We start from the raw sequence: 24,927 nt of genomic DNA, 5'->3' as shown, positions 1-24,927 counted from the left end.
GAGTAAAAGTGTATTTGGGTGAGAGCAGTGGCAGGGGGGAGCAGTGGAAGTTGCCTGAGGAGCTGAGGATGATGGGATTTATTGTTGTTTAAACAGGCACTAGCTGTGGGCCTACGTGTTTGTGTGTGTGTGTGTGTGTGTGGGTGTGCTGTTACGTGCATCAATGTTGTACTGAAATGTTGAAACAACAACTGTGCTGCAGGTGACAGACAAAGTAAAAAAAACATACACCGACGGTGGTCAGCGTTCCTTTTTTCCTCTGCCATATATTTTAGCAGCAATTAACATCACACTCCCATGTTTCATTTTGCCCATGATTTTTTTAATTTTTATCATTATGGCACTTAAACAAGGCAGCCCAGTGAAATCTGGCTGGCCTACATGCCACTCTTCCTTCACTTCAAATTTAAAGAGTGATCAGGCTATACCATTCACGCTCATTCTTGGTGGCAGTCCTGTTTTGTGGCTACCAGGAAAATGCAGAGAATTATGTGCTGCATAAGCCTTGACAATGCCCTCTTCATTACTTCATGTCAGTTGTAACTAACCATTTCCATATGACCCCACAGAGGAATCCTATCCAGTCACAATGGTGAATTCTGACCAGCACAGTGGACAAAGAAGCTGACGTCCTGAGGTCACAACATAAACTTAGTCAGTTTTAAAACTGGTCACAGCAAACATTTGCATGTTCGATAATTGTTGAGGTTTTATTCAAGTGTTGATTTTTCATTTGCAAATGGCAAGCACTGATGGGAGAGTTGTTTGCCGACTGAGCCCCAGAGCTGATATGCCTTCAGAGATGGGTGTGGCATTGTATAAACACAGGCTTTTTTACACCCTTAGTGGTAAATTAATACAAACAATTATGCAGTGACACTGAAAACTGTAAAAAGAAAAAAGTCTGACAATTACTCAGTTGGAACAAAGTGTTCTTTATCCCAGCTGGATGACCCCCATGGTTAGACTGTATTTATTTATCTGACCTTAATTCATGCTTTATTTAGCCCCACTGAGATGAACATTTTAAGTTAAAGGCTTAGTTTGACATTTTGAGAAATATACTGTCTTGCTGAGTGTTAAATGAGAAAACTGATACCACTCTCACATCAGTCAGTCTGTTTAATATGACACTGCAGCTGGCACCTGCTTATCTTAGCTAGGCATAAAGTGTAAAAACAGGGAAAATAGCTGGCCTAGCCATTTTGAAAGGTAACAAATATACACATACGAACACAGCTCAAACTGAGGCCTAAATCTGACCCATCCCAGTTTTATGGGGAGTTAGTGCAGCACCATTCTTGAGGTATAAGGGGTATCAATCTTCTTGTCTAATTCTTAACAAACAGCAAATAAATGTCAAACTATCCCTTTAACTAACTCCAGCGTTGCAGAGCAAGAATGTGGTTGAAAACCTCATAGATCATGCATCATGTACAAAAAAATACAAAACCATGACAACTCACAGAGACGAGATTGAAATCCTGTTGTAAAGTCATTGGAGCACTCAAGCAGTCTCTGACCAAATATGCTTTACCTATACATAAGAATGACTGTAGAAACCAAAGTAAACAAAATGTAGTGCAACAGCTGGTGGTGCTTAAAAGAGAGAGGAGAGAAGTCAGAACTTTTCAGAAAAACAAGGAGAAGAATTATCTTCCTCTAGTATGTTGATCACTGATTGCTCAACCTTTTTATTAATAGTTTGTATTCTAGACACGCGAGTAAACCATTTGGCGTCCGAGAAATGATGTGCTACCCGAGAAAATTCAAATGTCTCAGTGCTGCTCATCCTATTCTGGGAGGTGCAGTACAGAAACACAGCAGCTGTGAAAAAGGAGCATTCCCAGGTGAATGAGAATAGGACAGAACACAAATAGTGTAAGTAAAAGGTTATACAAACCCAGGAAAAGTGACTACTCCAATACTTTAACCTGTGATGTGACAGATAAATCTTCAAAGAAGTGTCCAGACTCCAGCAGGGAAAGTGTAATGAATACTTAGTGTAAAATGATACTAGTGTAAACAAATAGTGAGTTAAAGTGATGACAAGTATGCACATGCAGAAGGAAGTGTGAGAATGCAGAGCAAAATGTGCAAAACCTGCTCATATTCATTGCTCATTTTCACCTCCATGTTTGTCCTTTATGCACATTTTCTCCCTTGTTCTTCTCCTGTCCCTATTTTCTGCATTTGTTCCACTCTGCATGCCTTAGCCTTCTTGACTTTTCATCCCTTTTTATCTCTTTAATTTCCTTCTGTCTCCCACTCCGTCTGATCCCGGCCGTTTGTTTTCCTTTCTCCTTTTCAGTCTGTCTGCCATGTGAGGAAACTGACTTTTAAACCTCCCCTCTGACTCCCATAATGACTTTTTTTTATAGGCACTTTTTCCGCCTTAAACCAGTCTTCTCATATGTCAATTTTCAATTCAATTCAATTTTATTTGTATAGCGCCAAATCATAATATACATTATCTCGAGGCACTTTACATGGTAAGGCTGAGACCTTACTTTGTTATAGAGAAAAACCCAACAGTTCCCACAAAGAGCAGCACCTGGAGACAGGGGGGGTGAGGAAAAACTCCCTTTTAACAGGAAGAAACCTCCAACAGAACCGGGCTCAGGGTGGGCGGCCGTCTGCCTCGACCGGTTGGGCTTAGGAGGAGAAAGGGGGGGTGGGGGGAGGAGAGAGAGAGAGAGAGACCAGGAACAGCTGTGTAGGTAATGGTGTTATCAATAATGATGACAGATAACAGTGGTTAATAGTAACGATGAGTCGTGGTGGATCTGGATCCTGCTGCTCCAGAGGCAGAGAGACCTGCAGAACGAGGACAGAGAGAGAGAGAGAGAGAGAGAGAGGAGAAGCGCAAACAACAGGACAGAGAAAAAAAATACAAAGTTAATGGCATAAAGTAGGAGAGAGAGAGAGAGAGAGAGAGAGAGAGAGAGAGAGAGAGCACATGTCACATCTACACACAGACACACGTTTGTGCTTCTATTCTTGTGAGGACCCTCGCTGACACAATGCTTTCCCAAGGCCCGTACCCTCACCTTAACTGAAACCTACTTCTACCCACAAACCTAAAGCGGCCCACTGAATTAAAAATGTCCTCACTGCTACGGTGGAGGCCTTGAGGCTTGTCCACACAACTGAAAAAAGACACACACGCGCGCGCGCGCGCGCGCGCACGCACACGCACGCATATTCAATCCCTAACCACACCCAGCCCCGCCTCCTGAGCCCTCCCACGCACGCTCACGACAGCCGGGCCCGGGGACGCGCGTCTCTAACTTTTTATTTTGGCGCTGCTTTAGTAAAGGTCTCCAGCTCCTGTCCCGTCACGTCTGGAGGCTGTTATCTCACAATACCTTATTTTTTTTTTTAAATGTATATTACCCCATAACGTCACCTAGACCCGCAGTCACACAGCTCCACGCAGCCTCCTCCTTGGTCCAGACTCGGTGAGTGAACTCAGTATTTTTTAGTTTGCATATAGTTTGAATGCTCCACGGAACTTTTGCTGTGGGATTCATGCCCCCATTCAAGTCCAGTATGGCTGTGAAAAGTCTCTTTAATAGAACAATAACACTTTGATGTTGTCTGCAGGTGTTTTTGTGGTGAGTTTAACTGTCTTAATTCACTGCTAGCTATCATAAAAATGTTTCCTAAAATTGCTGTTTTAATTCGTGCTGTGTCAGGACGTTTGTTGTCCGCTTTGAAAATGAGCGCAGGTTTATTGTAGTTGATAGTTTTGTGTGTGTAGTTGACAGGGTTTCGGGAGCTGCCGTGCTTGCTCTCATGTGGATATTTTTACTCAGATCATAACTCAGCTGGGCTCCAGGTTTCAGACGCTGGAAACGAAAGGGGCGTTGTCAGTCACCAGAGTGTGCGTGTGTGTGTGTGTGTGTGTGTGTGTGTGTGTGTGAGGCTTACATTTATTTGTCTGTCTGAATGTCTGAGGGGAAGATAATTGGTCGTTTTTTTCAGTGAACACAGGAAATGTGTCCGTGTCTCACTGGGACTTCAAGTGTATCTGCTGCATTAGTCATTAGACCGTGTGTCTGTGGTGGCACTGAATTCACATGATGGATTTTGATGTTCAAGTTTGCTGTGACTTTTATTATTCATCATCCTGAAATTAGTTTTATTTCATTGCTGCCGTTGCTGCTTTTCTTTTGGCTTCTTTTTTTATTTTTTTTATTTATTTTTTTTTTTACAGTTTTGGAGTAATTTCACTGTAGGTTTACTTGAGTGTGGGCTACAATTAAACCGAGCAGAATCAGATTAGCATAGGTCCCATTAAGGTGCATTCTTGGCTGTAAAACGCTAAATACCATTTCCCCAGTCTTGCATTGTTGACTGAGCTGCGTTTTAGTTTTAGAGGCAGTTGATCACAGTTACCTCCCTTCACAGGGGGTGACCCCTTGTGGTTGAAAACAACAACAACAACAAGTCCCGAGTCCTGGTTTTTCAGACTGGGCTGCAGGGGCAATGTTATAAATTGTCTGATGATTATATGGAGTCTGAGGGAGAATGAGGTCTGCAGAAAGCCACAGAACATACATGTGAGATGAAATGTTATGGTCAAGTTATGAGTCCACGACAGTCTGTTGGAAAATTAATTCGTGTCCCCCTGTTGATTCCCACTTCGAAACAGTTGCACAGAATGCGTGGAAAAAGGCAGGGATGGATGGATAATGGAACAAAGATAATGAAACCCGAATATCCTAAAGCAAGTAGCAACATGCTTCAGGAGACGAGTGCTGAGCATGAAAGCGTAATCATCTCCAACACCACCTTCACAAGCTGTTTTTATGACGCTGGTGGTCTGAATCTACGGGAGAAACTTCATGTAAACCGGAAATGAAAAACATTCCATTAACTCCAAGTGTGAAAGGTCAAACAAACATTGGATTTTATTGAAAATAACTGGTTATTAAAAAATAACCAGAGAAAAAGGATGCTTTTGGATGGACACTATTGCCCTTTCAAATAACGTTGTCGCCATGACAGGAAATAGTCTCTGGGGTGCAGTCGATGGCGCATTACTGGTCCCAAGAAAGTAATTTACAATAAAGGTGTTGTGTTTGAGTCCCAGCAGGGTCGAGTAGCAAGAAGTAGCAAAGATCCATAAGTGTTTGGACACTGCTGCACGTTTTGTTCTTGCTGTTTTGATGCGATGTGACAGAAGGCCTGTGAGCGCCGGTGCTAATTTGAAGGTATGCTCAGTCATACCGCATGCAGCGGGAAGAGAGAGGTGTGTGATACTTGATAGGAGGAGGATTAGCCGTGGGGTTAGTGTGAAGTTTTAAAAGGTACTGACAGATGAATACTATCAGGGAACAAGTGTTAAGTGACTGAGGGTAGGAGAGACAAAAGGAAGCGAATGGGTGGATGATAAACAGATGAGGATGGAGATATGAGCGGAGGTTCCTTATTACTGAAGGAGGCATTTTGTACAGACTCACCCACCCATAAACACACACACGGATGCACGCGCACACACACACACACACACACACACACACACACACACATTGTATGCCTTTGCAACCATGTAGGCTTCATTGTTTAGAACAATGTCTGCTGTGTAGACTTCTCCATTTTCTCCTGGTATTCAACAAAACTCAACATAGCAAAAATATTTTATTTTTCAGCCTCAAGACATCCAGTGTTTTATGACGTGACCATAGATTTATTGTAAAATATTTAGAAAAGTTGATGTATTAGGCTTGTGTTGTCAGTAATAAAACTCATGTCTGAATTGAACAATTATATCTGTGTATATAAGTGTTGTTGTCAGTTCGGGATGTGATTGCATCATTTGTTTGGGTCCATAGTTAAACTTCCACCGCCTTGCCTTCCACTTCCATTTTTCTTGGATACAGTTGCTGTATTGCGTTGTTTCCCCATGTTGTGTTTCCTCAGCTGCTCTTATTTGCTGTGATTTCAAGGTGAAAAACCTTTTGTGGGGGGGTTTCACCACCATGACAAGCTAAAATAAAGGTAATGTGAAGTCATAAGCAGAGGTTAGCCAAAGCAGAGTCTGGAATCTCAGACTGAAGAAGAAGAAGGAGACAGACCGCAGAGCTGAAGCTGTCAAGACTGAGATGTTGTAAAAACTACTGTTGTAAGTGTTGTTACTGTAACAACAGCTGCGCCTCAGTTTTTGGGCAGGAACCTCCAGTGAGCTTTGTCCCCGCATGAGATGTTCTGGCCTCACAGACGCCAGCGCTGCTTTATATTCACAATTTGCTGTTTGCATCCACGAAATTCAGTCCAAAAAAAAAAAAAAAAAGCTGTGTTTTTTCTCTCTGCATGTGAAGGAGTCTGAGAAATGTCACAGCCATGTTGGCAGTTGTGACAATCAATATAAGGTCTAGGTTATATTGGTTGCCCATCCTCCAGTGACACCCTCAGGCCTAACTGGAAATGTTTTGTCTCACTTGTACTAACTATGTGCAAATAACAAAGTTGCTCGCCGCCCCACAAGCGCTGCCAGCTTGTGTCTGAGTATAGGCAGCTAGTTCCTGTCTATAAAAGGCGTCTTGTAAATCCACAATGTAAAGTATTATAGCTGTCTCACTGGGCATTCTGGTTATATTTATAATTCTGTATTTGCTTCACGACCACTTAGATGACTGCTCATACACGCTAAAACTCAACTGCGCGTGCCAAGCTGTGTTTATTTGTGCTTGTGTATATCTGCTGAGAGTTTTTGTGTGCTCTTCCTAAACAAAGCTTTGTTTGGTCACCATGGCCTTGCTCCAGGGAAGATGTGCCTTTTGTGCGTTCTCTAAAAATAAACTGTAGCTCAGCTATTGTTGTTGTGTACACACACGTTTGCAAACAATACAAGTTACCACAAATAAAGGCAATTTGGATACTATAAGGCCATGCCTGGGAAAGCAAAAAGCAAAAATTAGCATGACGGTTCTCATGTCCTAACTCAAGATGTGTTTGCTCAAGATGTGTTTGCTAGCTTTTTCAATCACACCTCACCGGCATCATCAGTGGATGGTGTTTGTATAGTTTTATGCATATGGCTAAAACAGATTTATGAGCTGTTATTGCAAACTGTAGCTTTTATTTTTGCTCTGAGCAGTTTCTTATTAACATAATTTCTATCCGTACAATGCTATCCTATGAACATATTAGAAGGATCCCTGCAAAAGAAAATGCACCACTCAGTACTAAGCATCCCCATACAGAGAATCCCAACAAGTATTCCAAATTGAAGGTTTTGATGAGAGGAAATTTTGCATTTCAGTCTCAACTGTGCGACCTCATAAGGGGCCAGGGGGCTCCACTGGAAGCCTTCTTGCCTCGTCTCAGTCAGTTTTTCCATGGGTAAAGACAGAAAGAGAGAGAGAGAGAGAGAGAGAGATACAGAGAAAGAGAGAGTGGGACAGTGAGAGAGATGGGGGAGTGAGATTTGGAGGCCCAGTTAAGTCTGTGGCTTTGTGTTTTATGAAAAGAGTTAAAAAAAAGGACGTTAAAAGTCAGCATTTTCCACCAGGCAAGGGAATCAGTCAGCACACACACATGCATACACTTGCACTCTTGCACTGAGTCCCCCAGCCTCCTATTATAAGGCTGAGTGGAGAGGAGGAATGGCAGCATTTGTGCCTGTTTGTCAGTCTGTGTGTGTGTATATGTGTGTGTGTGTGTGTGTGTGTTTGTGTGTGTGTGTGTGTGTCAGGCGAGGTGGCTGGAGTCTGACAGGATTTGTCAGCCTACCTATGAGATTACACAAAACTTCACTTGTTATTTTTCCTGTTTTATATTTGTATCCACTTAGAGTTTCCAAAAGTAAGACATAAAGGAAAAGGGAGGCATTAATTACAAGGAAAACAGGATAATGTTCTTACAGCTGTGATATGGCGTGTGCTATACTGCTGGATAAAAAGAACTGCACTTTGGTGTCTTATCTTTTTGCTACTAAAGTAGGAACCTTCCGTAGTTACTGTTGAATGTGTGGAGTGTGTTTCATGAGCCTAAAACCCCTGAAACCAGATATAAACCCACTTTGTATACAGTAGCTCTAAAAGCATTTGCTTTAAAATGACAATAATACATTGCAGAAGCCTACTTCTTTACAGCTTCTGTATTTTACCTTGTCATTCTCTCTCTCTCCTATGACCCCCAATAGATTTGTCTGTTTTGGCTAGACATCAGCACATTGGTTTGTTAATGACCTGAGTAATGAATTATGAATACATTATTATGACTAACTTGTCTTATGAAGACTTTTATCTATTTGTTTTGCTGATTGACAGACCACAGCTGCGGGAAATACCCCTCAGTGTGTGCAGTGTGTGTCAGTCATGATAGATAAGGCATGAAGATCTGTGAAATATCAATGTTATGCATACCAGACTAGCAGGGCTAATGTATACAGCATGCATGTGGATGTGTTTGTGTGTGTGTGTATGTGTGTGTGTGTGTGTGTGTGTGTGTGTGTGTGTGTGTGTGTCTGCAGCTGTTGCATGGTGTCAGAGGTGAGTATCAGTGCTTTCACACTTTGCGCTGAGTGAAACCTCTGCAAGACAACACCATTCCCAAGGATGCCTGGGGAATATGGAGCTCCACATTTAGGTTGTTTGTGTGTGTGTGTGTGTGTGTGTGTGTGTCTGTTTGTTGAAAGGGGTTGTGCGTTGAATGACAGTGAGAGAGAGAGAGAAAGAAAGAGATAAGTGGAGAATGTTTAGATTTGTCATGGATTAATGTTTGGTTTATTAAACTTAGACATATTATATAACATTTACTGTGAAAGTAGTGACATACACAAAGTGAACTGTACATTGTCATTAATCAGCTAAAAATTCACAATAAAATAAGGGAGACCACACAAAATGAAGGTTTAAAGTAAATGGAATTTATTTTAACTCAGAATGAGCACAAGACAAATTGAAGGTGGGACATGAACATCAGTTAGATCAGTGGTGGTGTGGAGAGTGCATGAATGCGTGGAAGTGTAACATATATGAAACCAATGAAGTAAAAAAAAAAAAAAAAAAAAAAAGCTAACCCAAAACCCTAACCAAACCAGAGCCATGCTTGCTTGGAGGAGAGAGAGAGAGAGAGAGAGAGAACTGATTTCTCCAGCCCTCAAAATAACTTTCAGGAGAAGTGGGTTCAGGTGTGGCTCCACTCTCTTGACACACCTCTTTACTCTGACAGCCTCCTAAACAGGAAGGAAAGGAAAAACACCAGGGGCCACAAGCAGAGTGGGAGAGGCAGCAATTTTTGTCACTTAAAAGAGGGACATGATAAATATTGTCAATAAGTATAAGAAATAAATAAGCGTAGTTGCAGTTTTTGGATGATTACAATTGAGTAATAAATCTTATCTTTTTATTACTTATTACTTAAAGTAATAATTATTTTACACCACAAACACACACAAAGGGGTCTGTTACACACACAGGTAGCAGTCATCTGCTGTCTACATGTTCAAATGAACTTAAGTCCTCTGAACTGTGACGGAGAGTCTCTCATTTTATGTGAGCTAGTTGGTAGGCTATATTTTTTTTGCATACTCTTTATGTTTGTTTGTGTACATCAGAGTGTGTGTGTGTGTTTACGCTCATGTTTTTGTTTTTCTCTCCTCCCTCCATTTCCCTCCAATGGGGTTCCCTTCTTTCACTCTCCCACACTCCTCCTCTCTTCACTGAGGCGAGAAGGCAGCTGCAGCTGGAATCAGATCCAGCTGTGTGTGTGTGTGTGTGTATGTGTGTGTGTACGTACCTGTCTAGCAGATTATTTGCAGCTCCAAATAGTATTCCTGCAGGTCAGATTAGACTCAAATACCAAAGAGATGCATTGCAATGGATGTGGTGAATGAAACTGTTGGTCTTTGCCTTGATTTGTCTGTCTGTCCAGCTCTCTCTGCTTCATTTTCTCCTCTCTCTCTCCACTATCATCATTATACAAGGTCAGACCTTAAGTCTGATGGGCCTCCTGAGAGACCTAATTATGATTTGTAATAATTGGCTGAATTTCTGGGAACCTAGAAATAACCTTCTGGCTGCATATTCAGTGTTTGTAATGATGCTTTAATTCAGGTTTCATAGAATACAGACAACAAACATATGTAGTGCTAAACTACCACATGCAAACCACGTAGAATGTTGTCTTTATAGGCTGCATTACTGCTATGTTGTTGATGTTAAGAACATATTTTTACCATGTCACTTGCAGGCTTACATGTGATCAATTTCAGATCCACTTGCCCCATTCATGTTTTTCGTCAAGGTTTAGGTGCAGGTTAAAGTTTGTGTTGCCAGGTCATTGTCTACTTCAGTTTCATTCTCACACCATTATGATTAGGCTTGAAAAACTGCCACTGTGTACATTCCTGTCCAAACCCCAGAACTTATGTCTAATGAGTCAAAGTGTGTAGTTTACTTTTGATGTTTCCCCACCTTTTACTATTTACCCCCAAGTTCCCCCTTTCCCCCAACGGAGACAGGGCGGGCCTATCCTCTGGCACACCCCACAGCCACATGCTCACACACAAAAACTGCTTCCTGCCGGAGGGGAGAGGCTGTTTTTACTGTGACTCCATTTTGGCAGAGAGGGCTAATTCCTCTGCTGTCTGGCTCTGTGTGTGTGTGTGTGTGTGCGTGCCTGCACTCACATGTGCTTTTTAACATGTTTATGTCTCTGCCTCATTAGCTTCAAAAGCGTTGGAGGGATTTTAGGCGGCTCCAGAAATCAAAGTAAAGTGTGTATGTGTGCATATGTGTAATTTTATGTGCATTATCCCCAGGGGATAGTTAGGCTGAGTTTGTCATGTACACTGTGGGGCAGACTGTAAGTGTAGTGGTATCAGAGATGTAGTCTAAGCTGCACAGTCACATTAAGTTGTAAACGAGCCTTTGAAACAGTGCTGTAAAAGTGTTTGGTTGGAAAGAAATGATAGATTCAGAAACCTGTCTTGTGTGGTCATTTGTAGCAGAATGATGCTGACAAAGCATTTTACATACTGAGGAAAAATCTTTCCCAGATAAACACACACATGGGTTTCTTGATGTGTTTGCTATTTTAATGGAATTTTCCTTTTGAGACAGTTCACAGGAAAACATATGAACAAAAAGCAACACACAAAACAGAGGTTGTTCGGAACCATAAAATTACACAAACGAAATCCAGGTTTCAACAGATGATCATCCCTGAGGCGGAGGCTTGTGTACTTGTTATGACTGTCAACAGTGTTTGCTGAAGCCATACACCATTGGGCATTTAGTTTTAGTTTGGCTTGCTTTCTTGCTGAGAATTAGCGTGTGTCATAATGCTACAAATACCAAGGTCACATTGCAAAAAACAAAGGGATAAGCTGGTATTCGACCCACACCTGTCTTAAATGTCTATTGTAGCACATTTAGCTGTGAAAACACAGTGGGTTCATGTACAGTATGTAAACTTTAAGAAAATATATCCATGATGAGGGTCAAGAATGCATGATAAAATGTCATATTTTTCCCATTGCTGCATCATTTTTAGTATCTCAGGTCTCAATGCACCAGCAGTCCTGGTATCACTGGATCACATTGTTTGTTAAGGCTGCTATGCTGTTGTATTTTGGTTCATCCTAAGACTGAACAGAGCACAGATGTAAACAGTTGACATAGTGTTACTATCAACAAGTCTTAGTCAGGATTAAGGCCTTCAATCACTGCAGAGTAAACGCCACACTCCCAAATACTGCAACTGTGCATATACTCACACACACCCACGGTTTGGCATATGTGTAGACACAACTTTGTCTCAGTAATGTTTTCTGTAATTTGAGGAAAGACTTGGAGGCTTCAGATATTTCTCTGGCTGTTTTCATCAACCCTGCATTTTTCACAGTTGTTTGGAAATGTTGTGTTTTGGTAAATGCTTGCAGATCTAACAGTGTTGCAAGTGCATATGAGCTCTCCCTGGACTGCCCTTACACTATTTCCTTTTTCTCTTAGTTATTTTAAATTTTACAAAAATGTTACACAGTTCTATAATGACGTCTACATATGTGCTGCATTTTGCATGGTCGTGCATAATGAACAGTTTTTTAAGCCATCCAGTATATTTCATTTTAACACATTTGTAGGGCTGCAAAGTAAGTCGGATCTCTGCAATAATTGTATGCTGTGCCTAATGTAATCTGATGGCAAACAGGGATTAATCTCTCATGTGCTTGTGTGCTTCCAACAGACCCCTTTCATGTGAGAGACTTTGATCCACCCCTGACTATCATCCTGCAAACCAGCCTGTCTGCCAACCAGCATAAACACACACAGAAACTGTCATCGAGCAGGACAACCACCCACCAAAAGCTAAAACTTACATTCCACACAACCAACCGGCGAGAGACACATACATCTACTGACCCAGCCTGCAAGACACTTAACTGGCCTGACCAACGGGCAACAAGCAGCTGACAAAGGTAGCCGGACAGAAGGGCAGCCATGTTGATCATCTTAGCCTTCATCATCCTCTTCCACCTGGCTACGGCCATCCTGCTCTTTGTTGCAACCATTCACAATGTGAGTATAAAGCAAGAGTGAACATAAAGCTGTGTGGCAGCCCAGGGCATTTTCATTATTTTAACCATCTCTTATCACTCCCTTTTGCAGGCGTGGTGGGTGGTGTCACCACCTGGGCGTGACGTGATCTACACTGACCTGTGGTACTCCTGTAATGCCACCTGCTTACCTGTGGAGAACAGCCATACTGCTGATGCAGGTAAGACAGTGTGCAACTCTGTGGAGCCTGTGTGTGTGTATGCCTGTGTTTCTGTATGTGACATCTCTTTTTCCGCTGTCTCCTCAGCCTACCTGCAGGCGGTCCAGGCCACTATGATCCTGGCCTCCATTCTATGTTGCGTCAGCTTCTTCGTCTTCATCCTTCAGCTCTTCAGGATCAAACAGGGAGAGAGATTCATTTTCACTGCCGTTATCCAGCTATTGGCCTGTGAGTGACGCACATACACATGCAGCTTTTCAATGCAGCTTTTGTCACTTTCTTTAAAGTGAATTATTTCTGGGCTGTTGTTGCTTTTATCTTATGGTCAACATACTATAAATGAATGATAAACCATGCAGTGTAAAAATTGCGGCACATTTTACTGTACGTCCACAAATTTCTTAGGCTGGATGAGAATGTGAGCTGACTTCTGTATGTAAAAACAAAAACATAAAAAGATCTGATAATAGTGTAGACAGGATCTGACCTGAGGGCATCCATGCACACTGGTGTAGTTTAAAATCAGTTCCAAGTCCCTAAACATGGGAATGTCTGTTGATTTAAGTGAAGCATACTTCATTGAAGTGTTTTCACACTTACACATTCTTAGCCATGAACTGTTTGAGTCTAATCCCAGGTTAAATCTAATCCTCTTATTGATGGAAAGATAGCTGAGCATTTACTGTTTTTCTCTCACCCTGTGGATATTTGCTATCCAGGTTTTCACTGAGTGAAATGTCAGCGACTTAATAAGAGACCTGACAACCAATACACTGTATATTTTACTTTGTTTGGGTTGTAAACAAGGACAGAAGGTGCAACCTGACAGCAGATAAACAATAACACACTGTGCGAAGCTTCTACCAGATACCACTCACCCACTAAACAATTTTAATGTTCTGTAGTATACAGTGTTAGATTTCAGAAATAACAGATTTCAGCTTCAAATCAATGTGATTTTCTTACCTTGGACGGAGCCAGGCTGTTTCCCCCTCGTTTAGCTTGAAGCTGTATTTTTATCGGGCAGATATGACAGTGGTACTGATCTTGTCATCTAACCCTCTGTAAGAAAGCAAATAGATGCATTTCCCAAAATGTTGAAGGGGCCCCACAACTGGCCGCAGGAGACATGACAGGATATGTCAGAGTTTGATTGATATTCACTCATCAACTGCTGAGGGTAATTTCCATTCTCCTCCTCCCCCTCTCTCTTTTTCCCAGCTCTATGTGTGATGATCGCAGCGTCCATCTACACGGCTCAGAAAGACAGCTTTCATGAGCCAAATCTTAAGCAAGGCTCCTACGGTTCTTCTTATGTCCTGGCCTGGATCAGCTTCCCCATGACTCTCATCAGCGGCCTCATGTACCTGGTGCTCAGGAAGCGCAAATAGATATGACGGGCTTGATGCAAAAGCTCGCAAATATTCAAATGTACAAATAGGAACACTTGGACAAAAATACATAAAGACATACACCTTTCCTCGGCAAACATGCCCGCACACACAGTCTTTCTAAACCTTAGATTTTATTATTACCAATTTAGATAAGGAAATATCCCAGAAATGTTAAGTCTCAGGCTCAGAGCCAGACACTTTTATCCACCTTACACGCCCAAAACTCCAAATAATCACACTCCCTTCTCCTTCCTGATGGTACATTGTTCTCACCATGTGGCAAATATGCATCAGGACTGCCAGTGTGTTCATTATGGGCTACATATTTGTTACAAATAAGTGCCTCAGAAGCATGGCTGACAGATCCACTGCCTATGTTTTTCTGTTTTCATCCATGGCAGACACTAAAATATGTTTCTGTAAACATTTAAGGTGTATAATTCATGATTCACATTTGATTTGCAATGCCTAGTTTGAAAAGTGTAAACTGACTTTTGCCTGCTAGATACACAGCACTTGATAGGTTCATTTGCATAAGGCTGAGATCAAATCTTCTCCATGCAAATGCACTTACTTACTCATCACCAGGTGAGACTTTGGTGGTCCAGGTGAGACTGCATTTGGTGAGAACATACTCTGACTATCCTCTTCCCTCTTCTCCCCTCAGCCATTACACAGGACATGAGCTCTGTAATAACACATTGATTTGCCTCCCACTCTTGTCTCGTGTACTGGTTCTCCTGCCACACCATTCATAGGAACTTGTGTAAAATATCTGATCACAAAGGATATAGGTTGAAGAAGAAAAGTGGTGAGGTTTTCCTCACTGGGACGCAGCCCATGGACTTTCCAAAGGGTCCATACATTTTTTGTGAAGCTGTAATCAACAGAAATTTATTTTGTACATATTTGCTGTGTATGTATAGTTCAGGTAATTGCAAAAAACCTATTTTTAAGACTGAACTACAGCAGGGTCCAAAGGTTTGAGACGTGGTCTGAGACTTTTCGACCCCAAACAGAAAATCTTATGTTAACCATAGTATATAGGAAGTGTAGTGAAGCAGTAGGTGGGGTATAATATGTAGGATTTTAACCCGTTGTTTGTATTCTTATGTTACTGACTTGTATTTTATTGGTGAAAAAGGAACCAATGATGTGCTGTGATATTTGGGATTTAAAACGACAAAACAGAAACATGCTAACTTGAAGTAAGAATGAACATTTCTCTGTAATTATTGTGCCTTTTTTGTTCACAGCTTCACTGACAAAAAGACAAACGCTATTTATTGTTTAAAACCACTGTTGTTTATTGAAGCATGTGACTGAGGATTTGTGAAATAATTCAGTCTTCCCTCTCTGGCCAAGCTACTGTTTATTTGGTCCATCACTTAAACATCTCCAACACTCCTATGAACATATGATCTGACATTTAATAACAATAAATTCATCACTGTGTTGTAAATGCCACCAATTCCCAGAATGCTACAGCATTTATATAGGTAATGTTTGATCTCATATTAGCACTGTGCAAACTGGTTTTATTTTCCTCTTTCTTGATGCTGGTTTGGTGACACAGTTATGGAGGACCAGCTGGTATTAATATGGTAGCTGCTAGGACCATAGGAAACAAGCACTGGGTTGTTAAGTGATAGAAATATGTTCATGTTGGACAGACCTTGGACCACAGAGCCTGGTAGCATACCAGCTCACCAAAAATGAAGATTCAGGGAAGAGAAATGGAAGTGAAGAATTTGCTCTGCTATCTCAAGATTATACTTGATTGAGGTTATTGTTGTTTTTGTTTGTTGTTTTTGTGAAGTTGTTATCTCAAAAGTGTTTTACTAAATAATAAGCCTCCTGTTTGCATGCAGGTTTTTGTCTTTCAGCGAGTCCCTTTAACTTGAGATGAAAAGTTAGTTTTGTGAAATACAGTTTATTATAGATTTGGATCGATTCGACCTTTATAGTTTCAAAACCAGTCTAAATTATGAATAAACAAACAACTTGAACATATATTCTGTGCATACTCTGCTGCAGATGTTGAACAGAAATCACAGCTATCTGTCTTAACTACTACTCTTGATTTAGAATTGGAAAATCTATGTTATTGTTGTGCTTATTTTCCTGTAGTGTGTTTTATGTCGTTGCAGATGTACTGTATCTTAGTCAATGTAGAAACAAATAACAAATAACCACAGGGCCATACTGACAAATAATCATACAGCTTGTTCAAGCCAAAACTGTATTTATGGGGATTTTTTTTTTTTTTTTTTAACATTTTTTTGAAGTTAAAACATTTCAAATGCTTAATGAAGTATTAATTACACATTGATTGTTGCTTTATAATGGAGACATGTTGAAATGGTCAACGTTTATAAATCCAACAACAGTTTCCTTTAGGGCATAGGATTCATCCAAAAGATTTTTGTGAGATCTCATACAGGCTTATATGCCATGGCAACCAGCTGCTTGTTACAGGCTCCTTTGCTTTTTCTCTTTTAGGCAAATTCAATTACAGCACGCTATTTATTTTGACCTCTGTTACAGCATCACTGGCACCTTCTATAATCTGTATGAACTGACTGTCTTCATTTCGTCACATCAACCAATTGAAATGTTTATCTGCCGGTGACACCCAGTGGACTGACAGAAAACTACACCATGAGTAGCTGTTTTTCTAGCTCCAGGTTACTCCCACAGGCTCCTTTCCTCCTGAAAAGAATGAACTTGTTTCTGCTTGGTGGATCCTGCTGCTCTAATCTCAGAACAGATTCAAGGACGAAGACTTGTCTCTCCTGCAAAAACATATTGGTGCTTATTTTTCTCCACTTGTTCCCCACCCATCAGATGTAGATCTCAAGAAATGTATTTTACAATAAATAAAATTTCTTTGTTTGTGCCAAATCAGTCTCTGAGTTGGGTATCCATATATAGTTATTATACATTGATATCTTCGATTACTCTCTCCCCCTTACCTCCACTTCCATCCCTCCATACTATTACAGCCATATTACTGCAACTTGTCTTATTTTGAGCTTTCATATGCCAAGCTTTCATATTAATGTTTTCTGTTTTGTTGTCACATCAGACAACAGAGGTAGGACAAATAACCAACATGGCAACAAATCGGGCTGTAGCCTTAAAAAAACCCGATGGCTGCATTGATTCTGAGGCGAAATGACAAATAAAGAACGGGAGAAGTATTTCTAACTTAAAATGTGTGCACTTCATGTGCAAAGGATTACATTATCTTAATGTTTATGGAAGTGAGGCTTTTATTCTGAAGGGAAGGAGCCTTACTTCTGGCGGAAAGAGGTGGAGCGGACACAAGCGAGAGTTCAACTTCCTACCAAAACAAGCGGGTTCTCCTGTTGATCGTTTGAGGTATTTTATTTATTTATTTATTTAATTATGATTGATACTTCATTTTAACACTCTCTTTTGAACGTAGGAGCTGTATGATAGCTGCCCCTCATGTTTGTTAACGTTAACCATCTCAATTGTTGGTTATTTTCTAGCCAGTGCTGAAAGCTCAAGCTAAAGGTTAGCTAGCCCTTTGTGCTAATTTGCCGACTACCTTGTTACTCCACCGAGACAAACTCAGTCACTGATGCTTTCACCTGTTGTTCTCCTGTTCACAAGCCCGTGTGCACTGTTGTTGGTATCATTACTTCATCCAGTAAAATATGAGTATATAAGAGTATATAAGAGCATGTTAAATTGTCTATGACGTAGACTGCAAGGAAAAAGTTTATTATTGTCTGATGACTGAGACTGTGAAGCTTTAAAGTTGCTCCCATTGTATTTAATTTATTGATTTTATTTAATATTTTTTTATTCTGTAGTCTGTTTCTGTCTATAGACATAAGTTAAGGACTTCAGTACAGCCCCAGCAAAGAGGAACATATTAGAAAGCAGAGGTGGGAGAAATGACCAGTATGGCAACATAGCAGGACTCAAAAGCCTTGTGGATTATTGATTCTGAGATATCACTGTGTCACAATAGCTTCTCCTATGATTCTGGGGCAAATTTGAATCATTCCTTTACTTTGGAGACTGTGACTCTAAACTATTGCGTTTTCTAGCCACTAAACAGTTTATGACTGACATTTTAATATTAGTATACAGTTTAAACGTTGTATGTAACAAAAGCTAAAACTCGAAGCAAGACACACAATTGTTCCCAAATTTCTGTAGTTTCTGCATTTTAGAGGTTATTCACCTTGTCTGTTACACAGATATCTGTATTGTAAATGACTGACGTTCAATATTTCAATAGTTCAATATTTATTGCAGCATTGTGTGGAAGATGACATTGTTGTTGTAATATGTTGGAATAAGATTATATTTGGATAAAAGTTTATCCAGTACAGAGTCCAGTAATAGGAGTGAAACAAAATTAACAATGGCTTTTATTATTGTCAGGTTTCATATCAACATAAAGCCACTGATGACAGCATCAGCTGCCTCCCTCACCTTGTACATGCTCTGATGATCCCTACAAAGCCGTCTGCATGCAGCTTCTGTCTTGACAGTGTGCTTCAGGTTTAGTGAAAAATGGCAGGGGTTCAAGATGAAACTCAGGGTTGCAGAAGCATTAAAAGACCAGCTCAAGACAGAGTAAACAATTCCACCAAACCCAAGAAATGCAAACATTTGACTAAGAAGCTAACATATGGATCAACGGAGAGAGCTCGAGTGAACATTGGATTGGCATTTGAAAGGTGGAGAACACTGAAAGCAGCAAAAGGATTGAGATCAGATGCAGAAGTGGCCTTTTGTCTTGAGTTAACCACCAACAGCTTCATAAATGTTCCTAGCTTGCCAAAGATGCTTGTTGCTTAGTGAAAGTGACTTACAGTTTAAGTGATTATATAATCTAAACATACATAGAGCTGCTTTGTTTGTCCAGCTTCAGCATGCCCTGCTGCTAATTTTGTTACTGGCCGGGCCAGTCAAGCAAATGGTTTTGGAGTTGCACAAAAGATGGATCTGAAAGGATGGATAGAGTGAATCTTTCAATATGTTTTTTTCGTCATCCCAGTTAAGCTTTTTTTTTTTTTTTTGTGGCTGGTTACCCAAATAGATTTGGAGGCTGTCTACACCTTCCCCAGGTCAATAGATAGCGTTAGTTGGGGCTGCAGTGGATCAAGGACAATGAATAGTATTTGTCTTGTTCTGCTGCCTGGTTAATTCTGCCCTTACATTGTTCTGCAATGCAAAAATAAACCTATAGGCTATTGGTGCTGCTGTTTGTCTCAATAAAGGCCTTTATACTTTGGCTTCCTCTATAGGCTTTAAGCAATTAATATACACTTTGCTAACTTTGCTGATATTATGATGTATAAATTATTAATTATATTGCTGCTACACAGATGCATCTGTTATTAAGCCACAGAGCTCTTTGGTGTTAAGCAGTATTTTTACAATACAAGAGAATATAAGGGACTCACATTAGATCTTTTTATATGAGTTTATACCTGACCGCTGTCTGTTTTCTGAAGACATGGGACAGCTGTCGCGGGGGTTGAAATGTCAGTTTGGGAGCATGTCTGCATGGAAAAGGCGTTGGTTCACTCAGTTAAAAATTAAAAATTTACTCAGTTGCTTCTCTGCTGACTCAAATGATGTTTCTTCTATACTTTGCTCCAGCAAGCCTTGCTTTTTTTCATGGCCTTTGGTGCTCGTATAACTTCATCAAATCCATTATATGATAATTGTGGGAGTGGTTCTTAAAGGCTGGAATGCTCATATTGCACACTGTGCTCTCAGGCCCCTTGTTTCTGACAAGACGCTGGTCACACTTAGACGCTATACAATGCTGACAAAATGATGTCAAATGGGATACCTGCAAAGCACTGGCTCTTTTTAAAACAGACGTCATCTTAACACATAACGAGTCACTTAAATGTCTTCCTAATAGCCTGAATGTGACTATGATCAACTCAAGTAATGTGGACTAAATTAGTCTTTTACTTTTACACAACAGATATTTTTACAAATGTATTTAAAATGACATACCCCAGCAAATATTCTTATCCTCTTAGTCCAAAAAAACATGTTCTTCTCTTATGTTGCCACATGTGACAAATGTAGGTGTTTTTATAGAGTTATGGTGGAGCAGCAGACATTATCAACTGAGTACCTGGTGAATCTTGACATTCTTGTCTTTGTGTGTCTGTATGCATTTTGCATGAAGAATGAAGAGGTTGCCCTCCATGTCAACTTCCCCTGGACCCAGCAATAAAAAGATAAAAATCTCCCAGTCTGAAGTAAGAGACAACATCGGAGACTGATTGTCAAATGTACACTTTTTCTGTGCCTGGTTACATTTACAAATGCATATACATCTTAAGTGAATTGACGAAGCTCTTTCATATGCCTGTATGTATTTGTATTTATTTTGTGTGTGTGTGTGTACATGTGTCCACAGGTGCAGACACTGATTGAGCAGGAGGTTCACAGTGCTGTAAAGAAGAATGAAACCAGGCTGCAGGGTTTAATAGAAACTATTCAAAAGTTGGATAATGGTTTTGACTATGAATGCTCCATCCAAAAACTGGAGGTCAGTTGAAGTAGTGCTTCACATTTCTGCCTCTTTCAGTTTCAGTAATGTGACTTATTCACAACCTTTCTTTGTTCTTTTCTTTTGTCCCCTACCTTATTTTAATCTTACTTCATTTCTTCCTCTTTTAATTTCATCAGGCTGTCTTAAAATCAGTCTCTTGTCTTTTTTCTTTTTTTCTCTGCCTCAAGTCTTCCTAAATTTGCCAGCTACCGGTAAATCCACTCCTCATCTGTCAAGCTTCATCCATTGTTCTTGTTACTGTCTTCCTCCTTTTTTCTCCATTTGATTAAATCCACCTGAATTGCACATCGACCCATAGACATTTCTTGTCTTCTAAAACCAAAAGAGCCAAATATGAATGTGTTGTGTGTGTTTCAAAGCTGAGGTGATGCTAAAAAATACCTCAAACCCAACAAATGTTAACAAAATGTTTCTCTCTTCCTCAGGCTCAAATCAACATGGTGACAAAGAGAGCAGAAGCAGCTCTTAGCTACATGAAAAACACACAGAAAAAGGTTTGATGCAGACAAACGTACACATGAATGCACATGAATTGTGTATGGACTGACATGCAATACCGGAATATACCCATGCAGTTACATTTTTTTAGTAAATACACTCAAATATAATGATATTTTTTCTAATGTTATGGTAGCAATACAAAAAGTGATTATAAATATACTAGGTAATAATGTTCAGTTTGAGATGTAAACACTGCTCACTCTAAATGTTTACCTTTCAGAATCTACATTCACCACTTGAACATAACATAAACATCAGTAGGTATGTAGAACCAGGTTTGGTAATTTTGTAAAATTGTGCTTTGCATTTCTTTGAATTAAATAAGTTTTGAGACGATTTGATTTGTTGTCCCAACTCTGCAGGGTAAAGTCTGTGGAACAAAAGATGGAAACCACGTCACAGAGTAAGAACCCAGCAGGCGTGTGTGTGCCAGTGAATATATGCATTTGTTAACCATGTGTATTAATTGAATGCAATTATATTTTTCACTAGTCAAAAAGAGCATGGATTGCATGGACAAGAACGGAGAGCTCTTTCAAATAATGGTATATATTCAAGAATTCTACAATATACACACAGGAAAGGATTAAAGTCAAAATGGGTTATTGATGTAGTAGATTTCACTGTTTTGAATAATTTAATAACTGTAAACATTGAGGTTTAAGTTGCTCGGCCCTTTCTGTGCAGGAAACCACAAAAACGTCACTTAAAAAGATGCGTGCAGATAATGAGGGTAAGATGATTCCATACAAAGCTCAAGTTTAAATGGGGTTAAATATCTGCCTTACGTATGTTAAGTACAAATTCAATAATACGAGTCACTTAGTACATGAATAAATAACCACGTCCTTTTTTCCCCATTCTCTCCTGTCCCCTCTTCTGCTGCTGGTGATTGTACGTAATCCGTGTTAAGCTTTGATGGCTGTCATAGCAGATTTGAAAGAAAAGTCATCTCCTCCAGTTCATACTCCTTATAGCTCCTCTGAATGTAAGGTAGGAAGTGTCATGATTAGATATATTATTTCCAAAACACACCAGGCTTAAATATGTTATGTGTAACTAATGCCGAGCTACTCAAGCAACTGAAAAAAAAATCATTTAGTTTCACCTTCATTTTCACAGTATTTTTTCATTGTGACTGTTTTTTGTCTTTCCTTCTTCCTTTTTTGGTATTTTTAATTCAGGAACATGTCGGGGTCACAAAAAAAAAGAAAGAAGAAGAAGAACAGCAAAAAGAAAGCTATAATGAGAAGTGCAAGTTTAAAAAGCCAGAGGCTGAGACGGAGAAAGTAGAATGTCTCTCCCCTGGCGCTAGTGACATTCCCAAGCACACAGGCTCAGAGAAGGTAATATACACACTCACGCCAACCCACATTAGTGATTCGCTTGACTGTTTGCTCACATTACCTCCACTCCCTCACCCTCCTCTGACACCAAGGACAAGCTCTCGTATCCCCCTCTTCCCTCCACCACCCTCCCCTCTGTCCTGAACATGGAAGCGGCCTCATACAACGTCCCCCAGAGACCAGAAGTACACCTGGCCCTCATCCGGGAGCCTGCTGGCCTCTCTGTGCTCTGGAGAGTAGAGGCGGAAGACCCTTCTGCACCACCCATGGATAGTTACAGGTGAGAAGCAGCACAGGGCAAGTGATGGTGTGTTGAGAGGGCAGGTGTCCGCCCATTCAATCCCCCACAGCCAGTGTATTGTTTGAAGTCCTCTGTCTGATACACTCAGACTTTTTGGAAAGACAAGAAAAAAAGAAGAAGCAAATGGAATCAGCATCATATTGGCTGCGGCCCTCTTACCTTTTCAGGCTTTGTCCGAGCAACAAAAAGTGGTTGACCCTAATATATTTTTCTCAGTAATTCTAATTTCATGTTTGTGTGGATTATTGTAAGTGATGAGGTCCAAATTGGTGTAACTCAAGATGTATGATTAGTTTGCTGTGTAGAATTTAGGCTTTGGGTTGATTACGATCAATTTTTGCTGATTAATTTTTTGATTGATCACTTGGTCTGTGAAATGTTAAAAAAATTGTTGAAAAATGCCAATCACAGAAGGTCACTTCTTCAAATGTCTTGCTTTGTTTGAAACTGAAACTGACCCAGGGCTGTTCAGTTTATTATATATGACAAAGAAAAGTAGAAGTGAGATTCAGGAACCTGAGACATGTAGCATTTTTTTCCACAATGAAGAATGTCTGAAATGTTTAATCGATTTTCAAATGTGTTGCCAATCATTCTTCTGCTGATTGACTAATTGATTAATCAACTGATCCTTTTAGCTCTCGAGGAGTTACATGATAACATTATCAAGACTACAGATGCTATCGCCATCCGAGGCAAACTGTGCCAGATGGCGATAACATCTGGCAGGCTGGTGCCTGAATTGTACAGTTCATTTTTCAAAACAACATCTGAAATCAATTTCCCATGAGAACTGTGTTAGTATTTGTATTGTTGATGGGAATGAGATCAATATTTCACATCACTCGGCTTCTGAGACAAACATCCCCTCTCAACCAGGTTTATAACAGGAGTGATACCTTTCTCACATTTGTCTGAAGAATATTATTGCACTGTTTATGTCATCATATGACCACCAGATAGAAGCAGAGTTCAGCCCGTTTGTGGCCCTCACTACAGCTGTTCTTGCCTTTTTATGTATTCCTTTTCTCTCTCTCTCCCCCTTGCTTTAGCATCTACATGACGGTGGAAAAGGTTAAGGGTAGCAGCGTCTTCCCAAACTGGAATTTGCTTGGTGAAGTGATGGCTATCAAGCTGCCCATGTGTGTGATGATCACAAAGTACAAGCCTGGGCACAAGATGTGTGTCGCTGTGGTGGGCAAAGACATTTTTGGCCGGTACGGGCCCTACAGTAAAGTTGTAACTGCGGCCATACCTGACTAGTTGGATGGAGGATATGAGGTCAAAGGAGAGACAAAACACGGACTGACCTAAAGTGGGATTTACTCACTCTTAAAATTCATGTTTGGACTTTGTCAGTGTCCATTTGTAATTAGTGCAATATTTCGAAATGCCCATGGTTGGTAACATGGAGAAAGTGGAAAAGATACAGATTTTCTTTTTCTTTTTTTTGGATTATTTTTTGGTGCAGTGTCACATAGACACAGTTAGAACAGAACAGAATGGAATTGCACCCAAATCTAAATGGGACATGTTTGCTTCTGCCATGCCCTGCAGTGATTTCATTTCCAAGTGAAGCCGTGTTTAAGACGCTTCTTTGTTTGCCTGCCACTAATGCAGAAGAGTATTAATATTGTGTGTTTACTCTGCTTCTAAGGAGGACACACATAAAACCAGAGAACAATTTAATAGTTAAAGATGAGTTTTAATGTCATTTTTTTAAACGAGCCAATAAAGTTGACATTGTTTAAATGTATGTTCTGTATGGTTTTTTTTTTTTCCAATTTCAGTTATTTATAGTACGTAAAAATCTCAAAACTTGGATTTCACAGTTTCACAAAACTTGAAAACTTTCTTGCTGTTCTCTGTTTCAAATAATGAATTAAAAACTGGTTTATTTGGCGGCTGGTCAGACTAAAAGCAACTAACCTCAAAGATCTCATGGAGGATAATAATGTCCTTATATAAAATGCTGTTTGAAGTGTGTCTCAGATGCACTTTGACTAATATCAGCAACCTGATAGTCATACATATGGCTATGCCAGTGGGACACTGTATTCGTGT

General features: G+C 40.2%; 2 protein-coding genes across 2 annotated transcripts; both read left to right on the top strand.

Annotated features, from left to right (window-relative positions):
* Positions 1-3,237: 3,237 nt before the first annotated feature.
* Positions 3,238-17,030, top strand: emp2 (epithelial membrane protein 2). Its single transcript, XM_071474144.1, has 5 exons — positions 3,238-3,461; positions 12,202-12,533; positions 12,624-12,732; positions 12,820-12,960; positions 13,954-17,030. The coding sequence occupies exons 2-5, from the start codon at positions 12,456-12,458 to the stop codon at positions 14,121-14,123; spliced, it is 498 nt and encodes a 165-aa protein (XP_071330245.1). The 5' UTR covers positions 3,238-3,461; positions 12,202-12,455; the 3' UTR covers positions 14,124-17,030.
* A 310-nt stretch (positions 17,031-17,340) lies between these two features.
* atf7ip2 (activating transcription factor 7 interacting protein 2) lies at positions 17,341-24,619 on the top strand. Its single transcript, XM_071474142.1, has 12 exons — positions 17,341-17,510; positions 20,326-20,398; positions 20,560-20,691; positions 21,141-21,209; positions 21,437-21,477; positions 21,579-21,619; positions 21,709-21,761; positions 21,904-21,949; positions 22,130-22,209; positions 22,401-22,562; positions 22,655-22,842; positions 23,916-24,619. The coding sequence occupies exons 1-12, from the start codon at positions 17,356-17,358 to the stop codon at positions 24,124-24,126; spliced, it is 1,251 nt and encodes a 416-aa protein (XP_071330243.1). The 5' UTR covers positions 17,341-17,355; the 3' UTR covers positions 24,127-24,619.
* Positions 24,620-24,927: the final 308 nt, after the last annotated feature.

Source organism: Trachinotus anak, unplaced genomic scaffold (genome assembly GCF_046630095.1).
Source record: "Trachinotus anak isolate AG129_WGS33_773 ecotype Australia unplaced genomic scaffold, CSIRO_AGI_Tana_v1 ptg000003l, whole genome shotgun sequence".
Taxonomy (NCBI): Eukaryota; Metazoa; Chordata; class Actinopteri; order Carangiformes; family Carangidae; genus Trachinotus; species Trachinotus anak.
The sequence above is the reverse complement of the archived record's forward strand: the minus strand, read 5'-3'. Positions and strand labels throughout refer to the sequence as shown.

What these genes read in the sequence shown, in the direction of transcription:
- emp2 (XM_071474144.1), top strand. Translation starts at nt 12,456, where the DNA reads ATGTTGATCATCTTAGCCTTCATCATCCTCTTCCACCTGGCTACGGCC. An exon ending in TTGTTGCAACCATTCACAAT is followed by an intron (nt 12,534 to 12,623) that starts GTGAGTATAAAG and finishes TCCCTTTTGCAG; the next exon opens with GCGTGGTGGGTGGTGTCACC. An exon ending in CGTTATCCAGCTATTGGCCT is followed by an intron (nt 12,961 to 13,953) that starts GTGAGTGACGCA and finishes TCTTTTTCCCAG; the next exon opens with CTCTATGTGTGATGATCGCA.
- atf7ip2 (XM_071474142.1), top strand. Translation starts at nt 17,356, where the DNA reads ATGTGCAAAGGATTACATTATCTTAATGTTTATGGAAGTGAGGCTTTT. An exon ending in CATAACATAAACATCAGTAG is followed by an intron (nt 21,478 to 21,578) that starts GTATGTAGAACC and finishes CCAACTCTGCAG; the next exon opens with GGTAAAGTCTGTGGAACAAA. An exon ending in AGCACACAGGCTCAGAGAAG is followed by an intron (nt 22,563 to 22,654) that starts GTAATATACACA and finishes TCTGACACCAAG; the next exon opens with GACAAGCTCTCGTATCCCCC.